This window comes from Pleurodeles waltl, chromosome 7 (assembly GCF_031143425.1).
Source record: "Pleurodeles waltl isolate 20211129_DDA chromosome 7, aPleWal1.hap1.20221129, whole genome shotgun sequence".
Taxonomy (NCBI): Eukaryota; Metazoa; Chordata; class Amphibia; order Caudata; family Salamandridae; genus Pleurodeles; species Pleurodeles waltl.
The window spans coordinates 1554885262-1554905836 of NC_090446.1; the positions used below are offsets into that span (position 1 = coordinate 1554885262).

Here is a 20575-nt window from a genome sequence, read left to right on the forward strand (position 1 = left end):
GGTGCTTGAGATGAAGGGCCCAGCGGAGCGGTGCTTGACAGGAAGGGCCCAGCGGAGCAGTGCTTGAGATTAAGGGCCCAGCGGAGCAGTTCAGAGACGGCGGTGCCCAGCGGAGCGGTGCTTGACAGGAAGGGCCCAGCGGAGCGGTGCTTGAGATGAAGGGCCCAGCGGAGCGGTGCTTGACAGGAAGGGCCCAACGGAGCAGTTCAGAGACGGCGGTGCCCAGCGGAGCGGTGCTTGACAGGAAGGGCCCAGCGGAGCGGTGCTTGACAGGAAGGGCCCAGCGGAGCGGTGCTTGAGATTAAGGGCCCAGCGGAGCAGTTCAGAGACAGCGGTGCCCAGCGGAGCGGTGCTTGACAGGAAGGGCCCAGCGGAGCGGTGCTTGAGATGAAGGGCCCAGCAGATCGGTGCTTGACAGGTAGGGCCCAACGGAGCAGTTCAGAGACGGCGGTGCCCAGCGGAGCGGTGCTTGACAGGAAGGGCCCAGCGGAGCGGTGCTTGACAGGAAGGGCCCAGCGGAGCGGTGCTTGAGATTAAGGGCCCAGCAGAGCAGTTCAGAGACGGCGGTGCCCAGCGGAGCGGTGCTTGACAGGAAGGGCCCAGCGGAGCGTGCTTGAGATGAAGGGCCCAGCGGAGCGGTGCTTGACAGGAAGGGCCCAGCGGAGCGGTGCTTGAGATGAAGGGCCCAGAGGAGCGGTGCTTGACAGGAAGGGCCCAGCGGAGCGGTGCTTGAGATTAAGGGCCCAGCGGAGCAGTTCAAAGACGGCGGTGCCCAGCGGAGCGGTGCTTGACAGGAAGGGCCCAACGGAGCGGTGCTTGAGATGAAGGGCCCAGCGGAGCGGTGCTTGACAGGAAGGGCCCAACGGAGCAGTTCAGAGACGGCACTGCCCAGCGGAGCGGAGCTTGACAGGAAGGGCCCAGCGGAGCGATGCTTGAGATGAAGGGCCCAGCGGAGCGGTGCTTGACAGGAAGGGCCCAGCGGAGCGGTGCTTGAGATTAAGGGCCCAGCGGAGCAGTTCAGAGACGGCGGTGCCCAGCGGAGCGGTGCTTGACAGGAAGGGCCCAGCGGAGCGGTGCTTGAGATGAAGGGCCCAGCGGAGCGGTGCTTGACAGGAAGGGCCCAACGGAGCAGTTCAGATACGGCACTGCCCAGCGGAGCGGTGCTTGACAGGAAGGGCCCAGCGGAGCGGTGCTTGAGATGAAGGGCCCAGCGGAGCGGTGCTTGACAGGAAGGGCCCAACGGAGCAGTTCAGAGACAGCGGTGCCCAGCGGAGCGGTGCTTGACAGGAAGGGCCCAGCGGAGCGGTGCTTGACAGGAAGGGCCCAGCGGAGCAGTGCTTGAGATTAAGGGCCCAGCGGAGCAGTTCAGATACGGCGGTGCCCAGCGGAGCGGTGCTTGACAGGAAGGGCCCAGCGGAGCGGTGCTTGAGATTAAGGGCCCAGCGGAGCAGTTCAGAGACGGCGGTGGCCAGCGGAGCAGTGCTTGACAGGAAGGGCCCAGCGGAGCGGTGCTTGAGATGAAGGGCCCAGCGGAGCAGTTCAGAGACGGCGGTGCCCAGCGGAGCGGTGCTTGACTGGAAGGGCCCTGTTCAGCGGTGCTTGTCTTGGCGGGGCCTGTTCAGCGGTGCTTGTCACGGCGGGGCCCTGTTCAGCGGTGATTGTCACGCCGGGGCCTGTTCAGCGGTGCTTGTCACGGCGGGGCCTGTTCAGCGGTGCTTGTCTTGGCAGGGCCCTGTTCAGCGGTGCTTGTCTTGGCGGGGCCTGTTCAGCGGTGCCTGTCTTGGCGGGGCCTGTTCAGCGGTGCTTGTCACGGCGGGGCCTGTTCTGCGGTGCTTGTCACGGCGGGGCCCTGTTCAGCGGTGCTTGTCACGGCGGGGCCTGTTCAGCGGTGCTTGTCTTGGCGGGGCCTGTTCAGCGGTGCTTGTCTTGGCGGGGCCCTGTTCAGCGGTGCTTGTCTTGGTGGGGCCTGTTCAGCGGTGCCTGTCATGGCGGGGCTTGTTCAGCGGTGCTTGTCACGGCGGGGCCCTGTTCAGCGGTGCTTGTAACGGCGGGGCCCTGTTCAGCGGTGCTTGTCACGGCGGGGCCCTGTTCAGCGGTGCTTGTCACGGCGGGGCCTGTTCAGCGGTGTTTGTCACGGCGGGGCCCTGTTCAGCGGTGCTTGTCACGGCGGGGCCGTTCAGCGGTGCTTCTCTTGGCGGAGCCTGTTCAGCGGTGCTTCTCTTGGCGGAGCCTGTTCAGCGGTGCTTGTCACGGCGGGGCCTGTTCAGCGGTGCTTGTCACGGTGGGGCCTGTTCAGCGGTGCTTGTCACGGCGGGGCCTGTTCAGTGGTGCTTGTCTTGGCGGGGCCCTGTTCAGCGGTGCTTGTCACGGCGGGGCCCTGTTCAGCGGTGCTTGTCACGGCGGGGCCTGTTCAGCGGTGCTTGTCACGGCGGGGCCTGTTCAGCGGTGCTTGTCTTGGCGGGGCACTGTTCAGTGGTGCTTGTCTTGGCGGGGCCTGTTCAGCGGTGCCTGTCTTGGCGGGGCCTGTTCAGCGGTGCTTGTCACGGCGGGGCCTGTTCAGCGGTGCTTGTCACGGCGGGGCCCTGTTCAGCGGTGCTTGTCTTGTGTTCCTAGGGAACCAGATCTGGCCAATATTTCCTGCTCAGTCGCCATCCGACCTTTCGCTTGCGGCGCCCTCCTGTGCTGGAGTCCTGGGCCAGTGGGTGTCCTCCGTCACACCTGAAATGGGGCTGGTGGGGCCCTCCTGGGCAGCTCGCCTGCTGCCGGACTTGTCCGCCCTGCTGCCCTTGCCCTCCTTCGCCGAATCTCTGGGGCCCTTGCCTCCCTTTGTGGATGTGCCAGGTGACGGTGCAAGGGTAGTGTCCTTGGGGGCAGCCGTCTCAGGCCTGTCGCGCCTGCCCTTCCCTTTTTTGTTTTTTTTCCCAGGGGGTGGGCTGGCTGTCCCCTTGCTGCTGGCCGATGTTCCTGCCCTAGGAGCTGGTGGACTCCAATAGCCCTGAACTATGGTCCTAGTAGGTGCAGGGCTTATGGTGGCTGAGGTGCTGTTTGGACGAGATGGAGGGGGTGGGTCAGGTGATGCAAAGAGGTTAATTTTGGAGAGGAAAAACTTTTTAGGAGCAATGGGAAGGGTAGGTGCAGTGGGTATGGGAGTGGAGGAAGAGGATGTGGTTGTAGGAGAGTCAAGTGTGCTGTCTTTGGGTGCAGGTGCTTGTGACGGAGGCTGTCGTGAGGTGGATGGCTGTTGGGTGGGTGGCTGCCTGCGTTTGTGTGGTTTGGAAGAGGGGGTGACAGACACAGTGGGAGAGGACACAGGGGAAGTGTAAATGGCAGTGGGGGTGGTGTCTGCACGTGTGCAGAGTGTTCTGGTGGGTGTGCTGGTGATGGACGTACTGGCTGATGGTGGTGTGCATGCAGGTGTGAGTGGAGACGTCACAGGGAGGGAGGAGGGAGACGAGGAGGAGGGGGACACAGAGGAGGCAGTGGCTGTTGGCATGTCTGCATGTGGATGTTGCTTGGGTGAATGCTTGTGTGATCTGTGGTGCTTATGTCTGGATGAGCTGCCCTTGGGTGTTGATGTGTGTGCAGGCTGGTCTGTAGGTGTGTCTGGGATAGGCAGTGGAACTGGGGAGTGGGACTGGGTGGAGGGAGTTGGAGGAGGGAGGCTGGAGACAGGGACAATGGCTGCCGTCAGTGCTGAGGCCAGAGCGTTGAACGATCGCTGATGGGCAGCCTGACCCGAATGAATGCCCTCCAGGTATGCATTGCTCCGATGCACCTCCCTTTCTACCCCCTGGATGGCATTCAAAAGGGTAGACTGCCCAACAATGAGCGTCTGGAGGAGGTTAATGATCTCCGCACTGAGGGCAGCAGGGGTAAGTGGGGCAGGGCCTGAGGTGCCTGGGGCGAAAGAGATGCCCGGCTTCCTGGCCGAGCGGGCACGGGGCGAACGCTGAGGGGCTGCTGGGAGGGCGGAGCTGGTGAGCTGGGTGGCGGCTGTACCTGTTGTTGCGGTGGGCACGGATGTTGCCGCCACCACAAGGGAGCTCCCTTCCGAGGACCTGTCGGTGTCGCTGACGTCTCCACGGGTCCCCGTTGTGGAGCTCCCCTCGACCTCCGTCTCACTGGTGAACTCGGAGTCGGTTGCATGGCCCTCCGGGGCCATGTGAGATGCAGCTCCCTCGTGCGCCGATGCCACTTCTCCTCCGCCTGATGATGCTAATGCACACATGAACAGGAAAACCAAAAAAAAGGGGGGGGAGAAGAAAGAAAGACATGTTGAGTGCATGCATTGGCGACACCGCTGGCGGAGGGGACAGACACAGAAGCCCCCTGCACTACGCCGCGCACTCGGGGTACACTACTCAATTATTGTGACTTGGCCTACAAGTCTATGGACGACAAATGCACACATAAGTGAGCCCAGGCCATGGATAGCTGTACTTAGCACCCTACAGAGGTGGGGGGCGGGGGCACAGGGTCATGCCTTACGGAGGGGCCTAGCCTACAGAAACCGCCCTGGCCTAGAGATAGCCACAGCCCTCCACCCAGACACCTCCACTGTGCGCTAATATAGCAGAATGTGCTGATACTCACCCCCTTGTGTCTGCTGTGATGTCCTCACGCGCCCATCCAAATCGGGGCAAGCCACCGCCAGGATCCGGGACATCAGGGGGGTCAATTGCCGTGTGGCACCCCTCCTAGGTTGGGAGGCCATCCCCAGCAGAACCTCAGCGGTCTTTCTGCTCCCGCGGCGGATGTCCTCCCACCTCTTGCGGCAGTGGGTGCCCCGTCTGTTGTGGACCCCCAGGGCCCAGACGTCCTTGGCGATGGCATGCCAAATGTCGATCTTCTAATGGGCGCTGACCTATGTGACATGTACAGGGTGGGAAAAGAAATATCATCACTTTTCTGCAGGGTCGATGTGAGTGGCCCCCCCTCCCCAACCTTGCCATGTGGCACATGCTCTCATCTGTCGTGCGATGCATTCCTCATTCGCTCCCCTCACCACCCTCGTTCATTCACCCCACTCAACCCAGGCATTGCCCACTAAGCATGGTCCCAGTGTACTCACCTGTTGGTCTGGAGGACCATAGAGTAGCGCATACTGGGGGAGGACCCCATCCACAAGTGTCTCCAACTCTTCTGAAGTGAAGGCAGGGGTCCTTTCCCCAGTCGCAGCAGCCATTGTCACTTCCAGACCGAGGTCACAGCAGCACTTGCAGTATAGGTCCTCTCCTGTGGATGATCAGGTCTCAAGTGATTAAGCAGATAGAAAATGGCGGTCACGCCCGCGGCGGTGCGTACCGCAACCGCCGGCGCACATCCCCATTGGCTCCTGAAACCCATAAGGTTCAATGTTAACCAATGCGGCTTTGCACCTCGGTCTTCGACCGCCTACCGCCACGGTGTGCCACGCCATCGCAATGAGCTCACATCCCATTGTCACACTTCACAGGTCAGGCAGCCGCCATTTCAAAGGCCCGCATGGCTTAATTTCTACTGCGTCACACAGGCCTAGGCCTTGCATTGCCACTCATACAAGCCATTCAATGCATAGAGAATCGTGTACTGTGCAAGCTGTGTGAACGTACCTGTGGGTTGATTGACTCTGTGCTCCATGTTGTCCTTCCTAGGCACCGTCCGCTGGGACTTGTGAGGAGATGGAGGGCTGTTCCCGTGTACAGACCGCTGGTGGACCTGTCAACAATGGAAGAACGACATGTCATACTCACATACAGACTTGACCGTGACACTATACAGGAACTGTGTGCCCAGCTGGAGCCAGACCTGATGTCACCCATCCGCCAACCCACAGGGATTCCCCCTCTAGTGCAGGTTCTGTCAGTACTCCATTTTTTGGCAAGTGGATCATTCCAAACAACAGTGGCCATTTCATCTGGGATGTCTCAGCCTATGTTTTCTAAGGTTTTGTCCAGAGTGTTGTCTGCCCTGATGAAATACATGCGGAGCTACATTGTTTTCCCTGAGGTGGAGGATTTGGCTACAGTGAAGGGTGATTTCTATGCCCTTGGACATATTCCCAACATCACTGGTGCCATTGATGGGACCCATGTGGCTTTGGTACCCCCCAGAGGAAGTGAACAGGTGTACAGGAACAGAAAAAGTTATCATTCGATGAATGTCCAGGTGGTCTGTTTGGCAGACCAGTACATCTCCCATGTAAATGCCAAATTCCCTGGGTCAGTGCATGACGCGTACATCATGCGAAATAGCAGCATCCCTTATGTGATGGAACAGCTACAGAGACACCATGTGTGGCTAATAGGTGACTCTGGTTACCCAAACCTGTCATGGCTACTGACCCCAGTGAGGAATCCCAGGACCAGGGCAGAGGAACGGTACAATGAGGCCCATGGGTGGACTAGGAGGGTGATCAAGCGGACCTTCGGCCTCTTGAAGGCCAGGTTTAGGTGCCTGCATATGACAAGTGGATCCCTAATGTACTCACCAAAGAAGGTGTGTCATATCATCGTGGCCTGCTGTATGCTTCACAACCTGGCTTTGCGACGCCAGGTGCCTTTCCTGCAGGAGGATGGTCCAGATGGTGGTGTTGTGGCAGCGGTGGAACCTGTGGAGAGTGAAGAGGAGGAAGACGACGGGGACGACACAGACAACAGGGACAGAGTGATACTACAGTATTTTCAATAACACAAAGGTAAGAATCAACACCGGCATTTTACAATTACTTACAGTCTCCTGCCTCTCTACTGTCTGTCCTATTCCCCCAGTGTAAGTTAACTGAGTTGTGACTTTCCCTTCAAATTTCAGAGATGTGGCCCCCACTGCGTGACCTCTGCTTTGTTTCCCCATGGACTACAGCTGTGTGACAGTGGTATGTTTTCATCACTGTGTAACTGGACATTTTGGCAGCATTATGTTTAATACATTTGTTCACAATACAGGCAGACTCCAGATTGTTTTTGTGCAATACGTGTTTTTATTAAAAAGCTGAATTTAGGGACATGGTGGGAAATCGGTGATGGGTGATGGTGGAGGAATGTCCATGGCAGAGTCCAGCTTTTCAGTCTCACAGGTGCATTGTCCATATGCCTGTGGAAGGTGGAGCAGGGGCAGTTCAAGGTTGGACAGGGTGACAATGTGGGACAGTGGGATAACATCAGGGGGTATCCTTTGCTGGCAGGGGTCTTGACATCCTACTAAGTCTTCTTACAAGATCTCAGGCCCCGCTTGCGGGGTGGTTCTTCTTCTGCAGGAGGTGGGGTTCTGGTGGCCTGTTGTTGTGTGGGGGCCTCCTGTGCACTAGCGCCGGCGGAGGTGGTTGCCTGTTCTTGGTCCATGCTAGTGACAGGGGCCCTTTGTGGTGCCACATGGTCCCGCAATGTGGTGACAATCTGGTTGAGTGGCCCTACGATGGAGCCCATTGCGGAACTGATGGTTCTAAGTTCTTCCCTGAACCCCATGTACTGTTGCTCCTGCATGACCTGGATCTCCTGGAACCTGGCCAGTACCGTCGCCATCGTCTCCTGGGAGTGGTGGTAAGCTCCCATGATGGAGGAGAGGGCCTTGTGGAGAGTGGGTTCCCTAGGCCTGTCCCCCCCCTGTCGCACAGCAGCCCTCCCAGTTCCCCTGTTTCCCTGGGCCTCTGTCCCCTGGACCGTGTGCCCACTACCACTGCCCCCAGGTCCCTGTTGTTGTTGGGGTGGTGGGTTAACCTGGGTGCCCTGTAGTGGTGGACACACCGCTGATTGACGTGTCCTGGAGACAGAGGCATGGGCCCGCTGGGTGGGAGCTGTGCTGGTGTTCCCAGAGGGGGTTGGGTCTGCTGTGGCCAGTGGCTGTGTGAGGGGAACCGACTGTCCAGAGGTCCCCGATGGTCCGGGCTGGTCATCTGGGTCCAGGGAGACAGAGCTGCTGTCATCTCTTCTGGGGGTGGGATGGACATTTCTGGACCCTCCTGGGCGGTGTTGTGGCGTTCGGGTCCTGCAGGGGTATAGAGGTATGGTTATTGCTTCAGTGTGTGCGATATCGGTCAATGGGTGGGTGCCCGTGTACCCCAGTGCTGGCATTCCTGTGTGTGGTGTTTGTGAGGGTGGCTTGTGGGGGAGATTTGTATGTGCAGTGGGCATGCTTTGGTGATGGGTGTCCATGCTTTGTGGACGCATGCAGATCTAGGTGTTGGGATGGGTGGGTTGTGATGGTGAGCCATTTGCAAGGAGTAGGTGTGATGGGGTGGGGGTGAGGGTGGGGGTATGATTTGGGATGCAGGTGGGGTGGGGGTGGGAAGAAGTAGTTAAGATTTGACTTACCAGAGTCCATTCCTCCAGATACTCCTGCGAGGCCCTCAGGATGCAGGATGTGCAAGACTTCCTCCTCCCATGCTGTGAATTCTGGGGGAGTAGGTGGGGGTCCGCTGCCAGTCTTCTGCACCGCGATGTTGTGCCTTGATACCATGGAACGCACCTTCCCCCGTAGGTCGTTCCACCGCTTCCTGATGTCATCCCGATTGCGTGGATGCTGTCCCACAGCGTTGACCCTGTCGACTATCCTTTGCCATAGCTCCATCTTCCTGGCAATTGTGGTGTGCTGCACCTGTGTCCCGAAGAGCTGGGGCTCTACCCAAACTATTTCCTCCACCATGACCCGGAGTTCGGCATCTGAGAACCGGGGGTGTCTTTGGGGTGCCATAGGGTGGTGTGGATGAGGTGTGGGGTGGTGTATGTGTTGTAGAGTGTGGTGAGTGTGGTGATGTGTGGTGTTTTGTGCGGGGATATTGTGTGGGTGATGGTGTGGTTTGCCTCTGTGTGATGGTGTTGTCTAAGCAGTGCTCTCTATCTCTGGCTTTCTGTCGTTTTTTGGGGTCGTAGGGGTTTGTGGGTGATGTGGGTGTGTGTTTTATATTGTATTGGGTGTGTGGGTGTGTTGTTTGTATGTGTATCTGGTGTGTGTATTTCAAATTTTCCAATGTGGTTGTGTTTTGTAAGGGTGTGTGTATTTTGACCGCGGCAGTGTGTACCGCCAATGGAATACTGCGGTTGAAAGACTGCCGCGTGGATTCGTGGGTCGGAATGGTATGGGTGTATTTCTGTTGGCGTGACGGTGGAGGTTTGGTCATCGCCAGTTTTTCGCTGGCCGTTGGTGTGGCGGACTTTTGTGGATGTCGGGTTTTTGGCGGTTTGCCAGTTGCGGGTCAGAATGACTGTGGCGGTTTACCGCGGCCGCGGCGGTGTTATGGCGGTCTTCTGACCGGCGGTAAGCGCCTTTTACCGCCGAGGTCAGAATGACCACCTATGTCTCTTTGTATGTTTTTAGCTATTTTTAACAAGTTTCTAATTAGATTTTAGTTATATTTTAATATGATTTTAGCATGCTTTAGTCCACAGCATTTTAGCTTGGGTTCATTCACTTTCTCTGGCGTCATTACTTTGGCATCATACTTGTTCCGGCAATGGGGAGGGTGTAGTGGATCCTATTTAGTTTGAATGGGAATCAAGAGTTTAGCTTACCCTTTGGCTTGCAGGCCTGTACCCCCGTCACCCAGTGACTTTTAACCTACTTAGGTTGCTCTGTTTTAGCACATTTATTTAATTATTTCTTTCAAGATGGCTGCCATGTTTATAGTTAGGAAGATGTTTTAGTTTCATGTTATCAGTGCCACTCTGTTAAGGCGTCATTACCAGCGTTAAAGATAAATGAGATACGTAGGTATTCACATTATGTACTTTCCCACTTTCGTGTACCAGTAACATAATGTACCTTTTCAGGGAATTGTTTATATAATTGCCGCCCAAGCATGCCTTCTTATCTATTGTTTGGGAACATACCTGCGTCAGGGGTCCTACCAGATCTGTATAAATACATCTCACACAGACAGGATAATCAGAGGGATTTCTACCAGATGGCATCGGCGGTATCTCTGCTACACGTCGCCTTGATGCTGACCCAGTTTTCATGTCCCCACGGAGTCTGATCTAGAGACCTCATTCCAAGGCAACGAGGGTTGGGGGGCTCTTCTCATAGACATAGTACTGGCAGATTAGGTTTAACACACCTAGCTCTCTCTAGGTTAGAGATTAGGTTCATCATGCTATGATATTAGGGTCTATTTCACATCTATTTCATGTTACATGTTATTGCAAGATGGTGGTGGTCTTTGTATTTATGACTCTTGTTTTTACCATTCTGTTTCTTGCATTGTTCATTATCCTAATCATTGCAGCCCATGCAATTTATAGTAGATTGCAGTCTTGTTAATAAAACCTATTAAAAACTCTACTGCATCTCTTTCATTGCCTGTGTTTGATTGAGACATGTTGTTCATGTCAGAAAGGGGTAATCTCCGTTTAACCATGACCACCCTGAGATGTTGCACTCTTGAGTCCATGCGTAAGGGCTGCAACAAATCACCTTTTACTCTTTTGGTGAGGTACTGCTTGTTAGCCGGGAGGGTTGGGACGACAGTTGTGACCTGTTATAGGAGTGACCTAGTCACCTACAAACAAAAGTGCTGTCATCCTTAAACCAGCAGTCTTGCTTAGAGCAAGAGTCAAACTACAACAGCCGCATCACTGATGCTGTGTGGATTGGACCTGATGCAAAAGACTTGCATTGCCGCCGCATCCCGCATCATAGGTCTGAAGCACCTGAAGTTATGCTTCCAGGGAGCAGATCCTCATATCTCTTGTCGACGGCAGGCTCAAGGACAAAGCCGAACCTCCACATGGCAGCATCGCCGCTCATCGGAATCGCCACATGGCCTAGATTGCGCATAGCATCTCTGACACTGGCCTTCACATCACAAGCCCCATCGACGTTGACAGCACCTTGTACCGCAACCTTGCTGCATCTCAGAACCAACGCATCGCCTCGGCTGCGTGATCTAACTTTTATACACATCAACACAATGCTCCACAAGCAAGACTTAAGGTACTTTGTTCAGAGGGCTTAACTGGGTCCCGGTAGCCAGCCTGCCCTCGATCATGTTCGGCCTCATCTTGTGACTTTGTCCCAGTTAGGTGTGAACTGTGTTACTGATTGAAGTGTTGCACAAATACTTTGCACATTGTCTCTAAGTTGAACCTGACTGCTCTGTGCCAAGCTAGCAGGGGTTGAGCACAGGTTAATCTGGAATTTACTTATGTCTTATCCTGATAAGGATTTTGGTTGTTGCTTGACCAGGGTTCACCCTTCAGTCAACCAACAACCCAACCTCTTACAGTGAGGTTTTGTCCTTGAAGGAATACCATATTCTTGTTCCCTGAATTCTCAAATATTTGCCTCTGTGTCCCTTCCCTTTATGACTGTCTGTCTGATCAGATGTGTGGTTGACACTATGTTGGGTAGATTTATGAAAAGTGGGGCTGCACCTAGTTCAGAACCACTTTTCTTGCTCCCCTTAGTGCCCCCCTAACGCCACCATATGTGCGCCATATTTACATGGCGTTTGTCAGGGGTACTAGCATCATAATTTTTTATGCTAGTCCGGCGCTTTGCAGGATTAGCGTAAACAATTATGACGCTAATCCTGCAAAGACCCCAGAGGCCCATTTGAAAACAATAGGAGCCTCCCTTTAACGCCTGCTCTTAGTGCAGAACACCCCCTTAAATACATTATGCTTGGCGCAGGCATAATGTGGCGCAAGGGGTAACAAAGTGGCGCGATGCAACCACTCTGTAAATATAGCACTGCATTTTGCCCTTCCAGCGCCACATTAGCGTAAAAGAAAGGACGCTAATGTGGCTTTGGAATGGCTCTAGGCCCTCTTAAATCTGGGCCTAAGTTCCTAGATAGGTGTAATATGAACCTGGAGCCAGATTTATGAAAGGATTGTATTGGCCTTGCATCATGCATGGTGACACAAGCACAACTCAAGCCTTATGTGAGTTTTGCCACCACCTTGCACGGCTCTGCAGGACATAGTGAATTTGGAGTAACGCAAGGCAGAGCAAGTTGCTACCTTTCGTTACTCTGACCTGGGAAGGTATTCTATGGGTGGAGCGTGGATGTTCCCCCGCATCTACCCATGGATTTTGGTGCAATCCCAGATTTACTACCAGTGGTAAACTTGGGAATGCTTTGAAAAGGTACACCTTCCCAAGGGTAGCAGAACAAGGAGATATAACATTATTTCTCCTCATCTTTTCTTCTTTTCTCCTTTCTGTGTGTGCATTCTGCAGCACACATAGAAAGAAGAATACGCCTCCAAGGATTCTTTTTTTTGCAGGAAGGTATCCCTTCCTGCATAAAACCAATTCTGCCTGCAACTCAGGCACCCTTGCACCCTGGTGCAAGGGTGACTGCATTGGTGCTAGCTGCACAGTGTGCACCAGCACAGGGAGAGAGGAGGAATGTGCCATACCTTAACAGATATGGCACATTCCTGCCCTCTACATGTGCCCCAGGACAGCAAGTTGTCTTGCTGCATTTAGCTGCATCACATCTGCATAAATTGAGCATTTGGTGTCTGCATGTGGTTCTGTTCCTTGCTCCTTTAATAAGCAGGCAGTGCCTGCTTTTAGCCCTCTTTCTTGTTCCTGTAACTTGGGCCAGCTGTCTTCATATGACCTTGTCTCTTGTTCTTGGATTAATGCAATAGTGTTTGTGTACAGTTCTGTCTCTTGTTTCTGAGTGGGTACAATAGGAAGTTGGTGTCTTCAGTAGTCCTGTCCCTTGTGCCTGAAAGGATGTAAAAAAGAAGACAGTGTCTGCATGTAGCCATGTCTGGTAATCCTGGTTGGAAGAGATAGGGAGCCGATGTCTCCATTTAGCAATGTCGTAGTGAGTGATATAATATCTATGTGGAATCCTGTCCCTTATTGTTGGATGGATATAAAAGGAAGCTGGTGTCTCCATGCAGTCCTGTTCCTTGAAAGATGGAATATGTATGAAGCCTTATCCTTATTTCCTGAGCCAATGTCCTTGTGCACAAGCAGGTCCTCATGGCAGATCTCCTTGAAACAGGTCTTCTGTCCACTCCTCCCTTAGTCCACTCCCTGCTTACGACTCCTTTGCCACCTTCGTTCTTGTTGCCCCTGTCTGCCTTATTCTGCTCACTCTGCACCTTGACCTGTGCTTTGTCCGCTTGTCTTTTCTCTCCTCTGCTTGTCTGTTTTGCTTTTTCTGCTTGTTTTCCCCTCATTAACCCCTGCTTTGCCTTTTTCTGTATTCCACTCGTCTGTTTTGCCTTTTCCATTTGTTTTGCTATTATTGGCCTGTGCTTTGCCTTTTGTCCTGCTTCGCTCACTTTTTGCTTTTGTCGAACGATCCCCGCCTGCTTCCTGCCCGCTTTCCACCTTTTCCTCCCTCCTTCCCTCCACCCCAGGGCTTACTTAATGGAGGCCGCAGTGCGGCTGCGCCGCAGGCACACTGAAGGTGCTCCAAAGGCAGCCCGTCTGTTCCCATCTGTGCCTGGAATGCACCCAGCACCATTAACCCTGGCCCTCCAGCCACCCACTGCTACACCACCAAGCAGCTCCTGGGTGCTGCAACAGCAACTGCTGCACCTCCACCCCTTGAGCAACCAAAGGACCTTTTTCCTGCCTACACTGCTGCTTCTCTTGCCATACAGCCCTGCCAGTCCACACAGGATCCCACGCCACTCCTGCTCGGAAGACCACAAACAACCTGGAAATGTTCCAGTGCATTCTACACAATGTCCAATCCCTCTGCAAACACATCACAGAAATCTGGGACAGCATCATCACTCTTGCCCCCAATGTAGCCTGCATCACTGAAATCTGCCTCAGCCCCTCCAGAAGCCCTGACATTGCCACAGCAACACCGACGGCTACAAGATGTTACACCGTGACCGCACCAACAAACTTGGCATAGGCATTGCCATCATCTTCAAGAAAACCATCTGATGCAAAGCTGCTGATGATGACCCCACAACTCTCATGGAGCACCTCAACTTCCAACTACAGACTGATGCCAAGACAACGCTAAGAGGCACACTCGTATACAGACCCCCGGGACCTCGACTGGCCTTTTGCGATGCCATCTCCAACCTCATTGCCCTTCTAGCCATCGACTCCAATCATTACATTCCACTCGGCGACCTCAATTTCCACCTTGACGACCCCAACGTCGCGAGCTCTACCACTCTCCTAGAGATCGTGAACAACATCACCCTCACCCAACTGGTCACCAAACCCACGCACAAAGCTGGACACACACTCGACCCCATATTCACCTCCAGTGACACAGTCAAATTCAGCTACGTCACAGAACTTATCTGGTCCAACCACACTATCATTCAATTCATCATCTCTGACTTACAGCATACCATCACCAAGAACCACATCTCCTTCCACTGCAGCTGGGGCAAGGTAACAGAGACAAAGTGGACTCAGGCCCTCAGTGTCATGGGAACCGACACCAACACATATGATGCTTGTTGTGATGTTCACCCTTGGACAGGCGCTCTCCGTTCTTGAAGAATGTGCTCTGCATAAACCCACATTAATACGTGAAGTGCTTACATCATATAGCTTGTTTGTGTGCTCCACACCATATGCATCTGCTTGTGTGTATGCTGTTACACCATTTAGTTAGAGTGTTTACACTATTGATTTTCATCTCTATAGAACCTAGTGATTACACAACCAGGAAATTATTTCCTCAGGACACTTTATGCCCACATGCTGGAATGAGCCCACATACACTCTAGATCGCAACCTTTCGGTGTCCATTTTAACTGGGCCGAGACTAAAGGACACATCCCGACTGCACCCGTTTGCCAGGCAATCAGGAATCAGTGTGGCCTAGTCGCATCCTTCAGAGCAGCCCTGGTCACCACTGAACCTAAAGACATTACATCATGCTGATCCTTTATCAAGCACCAGCATTGGACATCAGTACTCTTAGACTGTACAGTAAGTTGTGTGCCACAAGTTGTGCACTGCAAAGGGGATATCTCCAATGAGGGCCCAGTCACAGGGTAGACCGCGTGCCTCTCATGCTTGTACTTCCACAAGGTTCACTACCATTTTAGTTGGAACAAGTCCTTCTTGGCGACTGAGACATTGTAGCGCTTGGGGGATTTGTGGGCACCCTTCAGTAGACTCAAACTCCTAATTGCGCTTGGGTTTGTTTGTGCAGAGACAGTATTAGAGGCATCTGGCAAGCCCACACCTCCAAAACAGAATTATGCTGCTGCAGATGTATGAAAGCTTCTAAAACATTGCCTTCAGTATGTCATGCTCTGCTTTGCTGCTAGTGATAGTTGATAGGGATAGTTGCAGGTTGGGGTACCCCGAAGATTTGCTTGGTTGGACAGTTAATTGCAAAGGGGCATGTGAGTATGTTGCCCTGCAGCAATTCTGGATTGGAGAAGGCTCCATTCCTTCAGGTGATCATTCAGTGAATTAACTGATGGCATCAGCCTGTCGTCCTCCAGAGCCAAGACCCTAGGTTATATGCTGATCTGGTGACGTGAAAAGGTAAAACTGATGATGAGTGAGTACAGTGATTTATATGCAGGAGAGAGCTTGTGTTAGATGTGATGATCTATGAGTAATTCTGGCATGTTTATCTTGTAGCGCACACCACATCCTCAATGCCCATCTGGAACTAAAACAAGGATGACGCCTACCCGCCTACCACTGGCAAGGTAGCCCAGTGAGAAAACGTACCAGATCTTGTTTCTTTATTATTTTGTTCCATTCGCCCATTCGTTTCATCGTGACATGGGCCAGCAGAAATGCAGATCGCATTGGGGTAAGGGACGTGGTAGGACAAGCCCAATCATTGCTCCTGCTGAGTCAGGATGTTAGTGCATCTGACACTCAGCACCACCCAACCTAAAGGCTCTTCATACCTAGAACAGGTCATCCAGAACTTCTCCACCTGGATCACGGAATGCGCTAACAGAGTCATCTCGATGAAGCCAGCAAGAAATAACAAAACCTCAAGACAAGCCAGCTGGTACACAACTGGTACACCCCAGAACTTAGTACCACCAAGCGCAACTGCTACTGACTCGAGAAACAATGGCACTCCACCAGGAATCCCTCTCGACAGAGCCGCTCACAAAGCAGCCCTCAGAAACTATCACCTGCTCCCCAAGGAAGCCAAAAGAGCAGCCATCACAGCCCACATAAATACAGCAGCCAACCACATGAAAGAACTATTCAAAATAGTCAAGGAACACTCCAACCCGGCAGCCACAGAGAACACAATCCACCCTTCCCAAAAACTCTGCAATACCCTCTCAGACTATTTCCTCAGCAAGATCTCCACCATCTGCAATAAACTTCACCCCCCAACCCACAATTCTCAACTTCAACATCCTCGGCCAGCTAATGCACACAAGCCAAAAGATCACAATATGGACCCCACTCACCACACAGACCACCATGGCCATCAAGTCGTCCATCTATTTCGGGGCACCCACCGACCCTTGTCCCTACCATTTCTTCAACCTCAGGAACAAATCAAATCAGCACAGAACTCACCAGCATCCTCAACAGCTCCATCACCATGGCATCCTTCCTGGACGGATGGAAACACGTGAAGATCAGACCCCTCCTAAAGAACCCCCCCTCTGAACCCAGCAAACTCAAACATTTTGACCGATCTCTCAGCTCCCTTACCCTGCAAAAAAACTTAAGAAGGCCATCAACCAACAGCTCACTGAATGCCTGGAACAAAACAACCTGCTTGACGTCTAGCATTCAGGATTCAGAGCCAAACACAGCAAGGAAACTGCTCTGATAGCAACTACAGACTACATCAGAACCCTCCTCGACTGTGGGGAGACTGCAGCCCTGATCCTCCTTGACCTCTCAGCTGCATTTGAATCTGTATCCCACCACACCCTCATCGACGAACTCCACAGCATCAGCATACAGGAGACACACTCAAGTGAATCACCTTCTTCCTCACAGGATGCACACAGAGTATTCAAATGCCTCCTTTGACCTCCGAACCCAAGAACACCATCTGCAGCGTACCCCAAGGATCATCTTTCATACCCACACTGTTCAACATCTACATGGCTCCCCTCACGGACATCGTCAGATCCCACAGTTTCAACATTGAGAGAAACACATTCATATAGGACCACAGCTGGTGGCCATCTGAACTCAGACCCACACCTGTGCCGACAGACCACACAGGTAATCACAGCATCATCCTCAACTGTTAACTGACCAGGAAGTGACAGATCAACACAGTCACCTCCTCCTGTTTCCACACCTTCCACATGCTCTGCAGATTCTTCAGATGGGTCCTAGTCAAGACCAGGAAGACCATCACCCTGGTCGTAGTCACCAGCCGCCTCAACTACAGCAACGCTCTCTATGCCAGCATCTCCACTCGCCAACTCAAAAGGCTCCAGACCATACAGAACCCTGTGGCCAGACACATCCTGGAGCTCCCCAAGTGGACCCTCATCATCCTCCACCTTTGAAACACCCACTGGCTCCCCATCCAGAAGAGATGCCAGTTCAAGAGCCTCACACACATCTACAAGGCGTTACACGATCAAGCACCGGCTTACATCATCCACCAACTGAACTTCCATCAACCTGCCAGACACCTGCCTGCCACCTCCCTAGCCCTTGTACACACACCCTGCATCTGTGGCAGCCGCAGCGGTGGCTGTTCCTTCTCCTACCTTGCCCCTATGGCCTACAATGGCCTTCCCCTCCACCTCCTAACAGCACTCTCCCTTGCAGACTTCAGAAAGGAACGCAAGATCTGGCTTTTCGACAGAGACATCGAACCTCAGCGCCCAGATACCCGTAGGGGTGACAGTTCTGCGCTCTACAAATACTGATTGATTGATTGAATGCATGTGGCCCTGTCCCTTGCTACTCTAAGAACATGCCTTTGTCTGCTTGTAGTTCTGTCCCTTGTTCATGAAGGGGAGTAAAACGAAGATGGTTCTGCATGTAGCCCAATCCCTGCGTTCCTGCATGGATGTCATATGGAGCCAGTGTGTGCATAGAGCCGTTCCCCTTGATCCTTCATGGACATAGTAGGAGCTGATGTCTGAAGGCGTAGTGACTCTGGTTGCTGAGTGAGTGTATTAGGGAGATGATGTAGCTCTGTTCCTTGCTTCTGTATGAACAAGCCGGTGTCTGCATTTAGCTCTGTCCTTTGTTCTTAGATGGATGTAAAGGGGGCCAGTGTATGAATGTAATCATGCTCGTTGGTTTTGCAATAGAAGGCTAGTATCTGCATTTAGCCCTGTCCCTTTTGTGTAGATGAATGTAATTGGGAGCCTGATTCTCATGCAAGCCTGCCCTTGGGTCAGCAGGTCTTGTGAGAAGAAGTCTTTTCTCCTACTCTCAATGTTTTTAAGTCCAGTGTAGATAATAATGACCTCGCTCAGGTCCAACATGCCTAGAGATCTTGTGATAACATTGTTAATTTGAAAGAGATGGAGTTTGCTTCTAAACAGCGGATTGGCACACGTGATCACAGTAGAGAACTGAAGATAATTTGTCATCTAGAACATGTCTGAAACCAATTCTGGTTTTCAGTGTCACCTTAAAGGTAGTATTTCAGCATCCACAACCTTCAAATGCCTTGTGTTTATTTATACTGTTTCAAGAAATAAAGAGATTTGGACAGACAGGATGCACAGATGGACGATGGGGGAGGTGGATAGATGGAGAGATAATTGACAGAAAGAAGCTGGTGGCTTAGAAGAGTAAAGCTAGATGGGACAGGAGGGACTGACCGCTGGACAGACTGACTCACCTATACAATCCTTCTCTTTCTCCTCAGAATCTCTCTTCTGGGATCCGGACACAGCTCATCCTTCGCTAGACATCTCCGCAGACGGGAAGCGAGTCACACGGCTTTCTGCTGCAAAGAAAGTTACCAAGAATATGAAGACATTTGATATTCCTTCTTGTGTCCTAGGAACTGTGGGCTTCACCTCTGGGAAGCATTACTGGGAGCTGAAGGTGCCCAGAAAGAGTGTCAGCAGTTTTTTTTTTGTATTGTGGTATGTGGGGGTAGCCAGGCAGTCTGTTGTCGGAAACAGAAACGTACAGCAAATTGAGCCTCAGAATGGCTTCTGGGTTTTGATGCGTAATACTGTATAATGATTTCTAAGATTTACAGCTCTCCTGCGTCTCTTTCGGGGCCGCTACCATCAGTGGGTCGCATTGGAGTTTACCTGGACTATGAGGGAGGGATGGTGTCTTTCTTCAATGCTGAGACCCAGGAGCACCTCTTCACCTACACAGACACCTTCACACAGAAGGTCTTCCCTCTGGTTTGTAGCTTCTATTCTTCAACTATTGAGCTGAATTAAACCGTGGAGGAGCAGGTCTGTGAATGTAACTCTTTCATCATTTCTATAATTCACTTCCTTGGAGGAAGATCTGATGTAAGTCACGTTCAGAACTGATTTGGCTATTTCAAGGAAGTCATTTCCATTCATAAAGATACATGTATACAAAAGTGCAGACATTTGTTTCTGCCACTTGAAGATATAAAATAAACATTCTGCAGTTTACAGATCTTGGCAACGCTGTTCTCATTATTCGCATCTAAACACTCACATATAGTCCTATTAATCACTTGTCTTTCTGCTGCACATTGTGGTTTAATCTGGTGGTAGAACAGCTGACTGCGACAAGCACCTGCTGCAGAAATCACTTTGCAACCTGCAGGCCACGGTGGCTCTCATGTTTTGTGCAAATAGAAATTCCATTTAGTTCAGAAATACCATCCTTCTCATTCTGTCAGTAGTACTAGGCCAAATACCAACCTCATATCCACTATATAGTACAATTGTGGGATTGAAACATGTAAGTATTAACATCTCACACTGCTTGTGTCTTCCTATCCAACTCAGAATCATCCTGGCTGGCTCTGTGCTTCTCAGATTCTGGACCAGACACCTTTGAGCCCCTTGTGGATGCTCAACCTGAGAGAACCATAACTGTTTGGAAGAGTTTAAACCATCAGTGCACAAAGATGGGAACGAGGTCACCCCATCAGCCATGGTGTTTGTGCTGCGCTGATGCTTGGATGTAGTGTTGCCCAGTTTGCGTAATCAGGAATGATGCTTCTATGAATAAGGTTCAAAACAACATTTCAAAATCCAGCAAATAAAGAAAAGACTGATCCAAAAAAGAGAATTTGAGATCAGTAATTTAGAAAAAAAGTATGAAGGTTTAATAACATATAAAGGTAAAATACAGAAGGGAAATATAGCTCAGCTCAATAAACCATAAAAATCATTTGCCATTGAGTATCTCTGCTTTTAACATGGATGCAGCAGAAAGGAAAATCTAGAAAAAGACTAACGGCCTGTAGGAGGCTGGCCTGGCTTGTAGTGGGTAGCAATGGTACTTACATCTTGTGCCTGGTCCAGTTATCCCTTATTAGTAGAGTAGTAATGTTCTAGAAGCTTAGGCTGAACTAGGAGACATGCAGAGCTCCTACTATACCACTTATTTCATATAGCACTATATCATAAGAAAACACAATACTCAGAGTTACTAAAAAAAAAGGTACTTTATTTTAATGACAACATGCCAAAAGTATCTCAGAGGATATACTCCCTTAGGAGGTAAGTAATATACACACATTATATGCACACAAACCAAAATCAGGTAAGTAACAGTTGAA

General features: G+C 52.0%; 1 protein-coding gene across 1 annotated transcript in view; it reads left to right on the top strand.

Moving 5' to 3' along the window:
• Positions 1-19397, top strand: part of LOC138247471 (CD5 antigen-like) — a 589710-nt gene extending 570313 nt beyond the window's left edge. The window contains exon 7 of the mRNA XM_069202092.1: positions 18716-19397. Within this exon, the coding sequence (XP_069058193.1) occupies positions 18716-19038 (323 nt within the window). The 3' untranslated portion in view covers positions 19039-19397. The remainder of the gene's footprint in view (positions 1-18715) is intronic.
• Positions 19398-20575: the final 1178 nt, after the last annotated feature.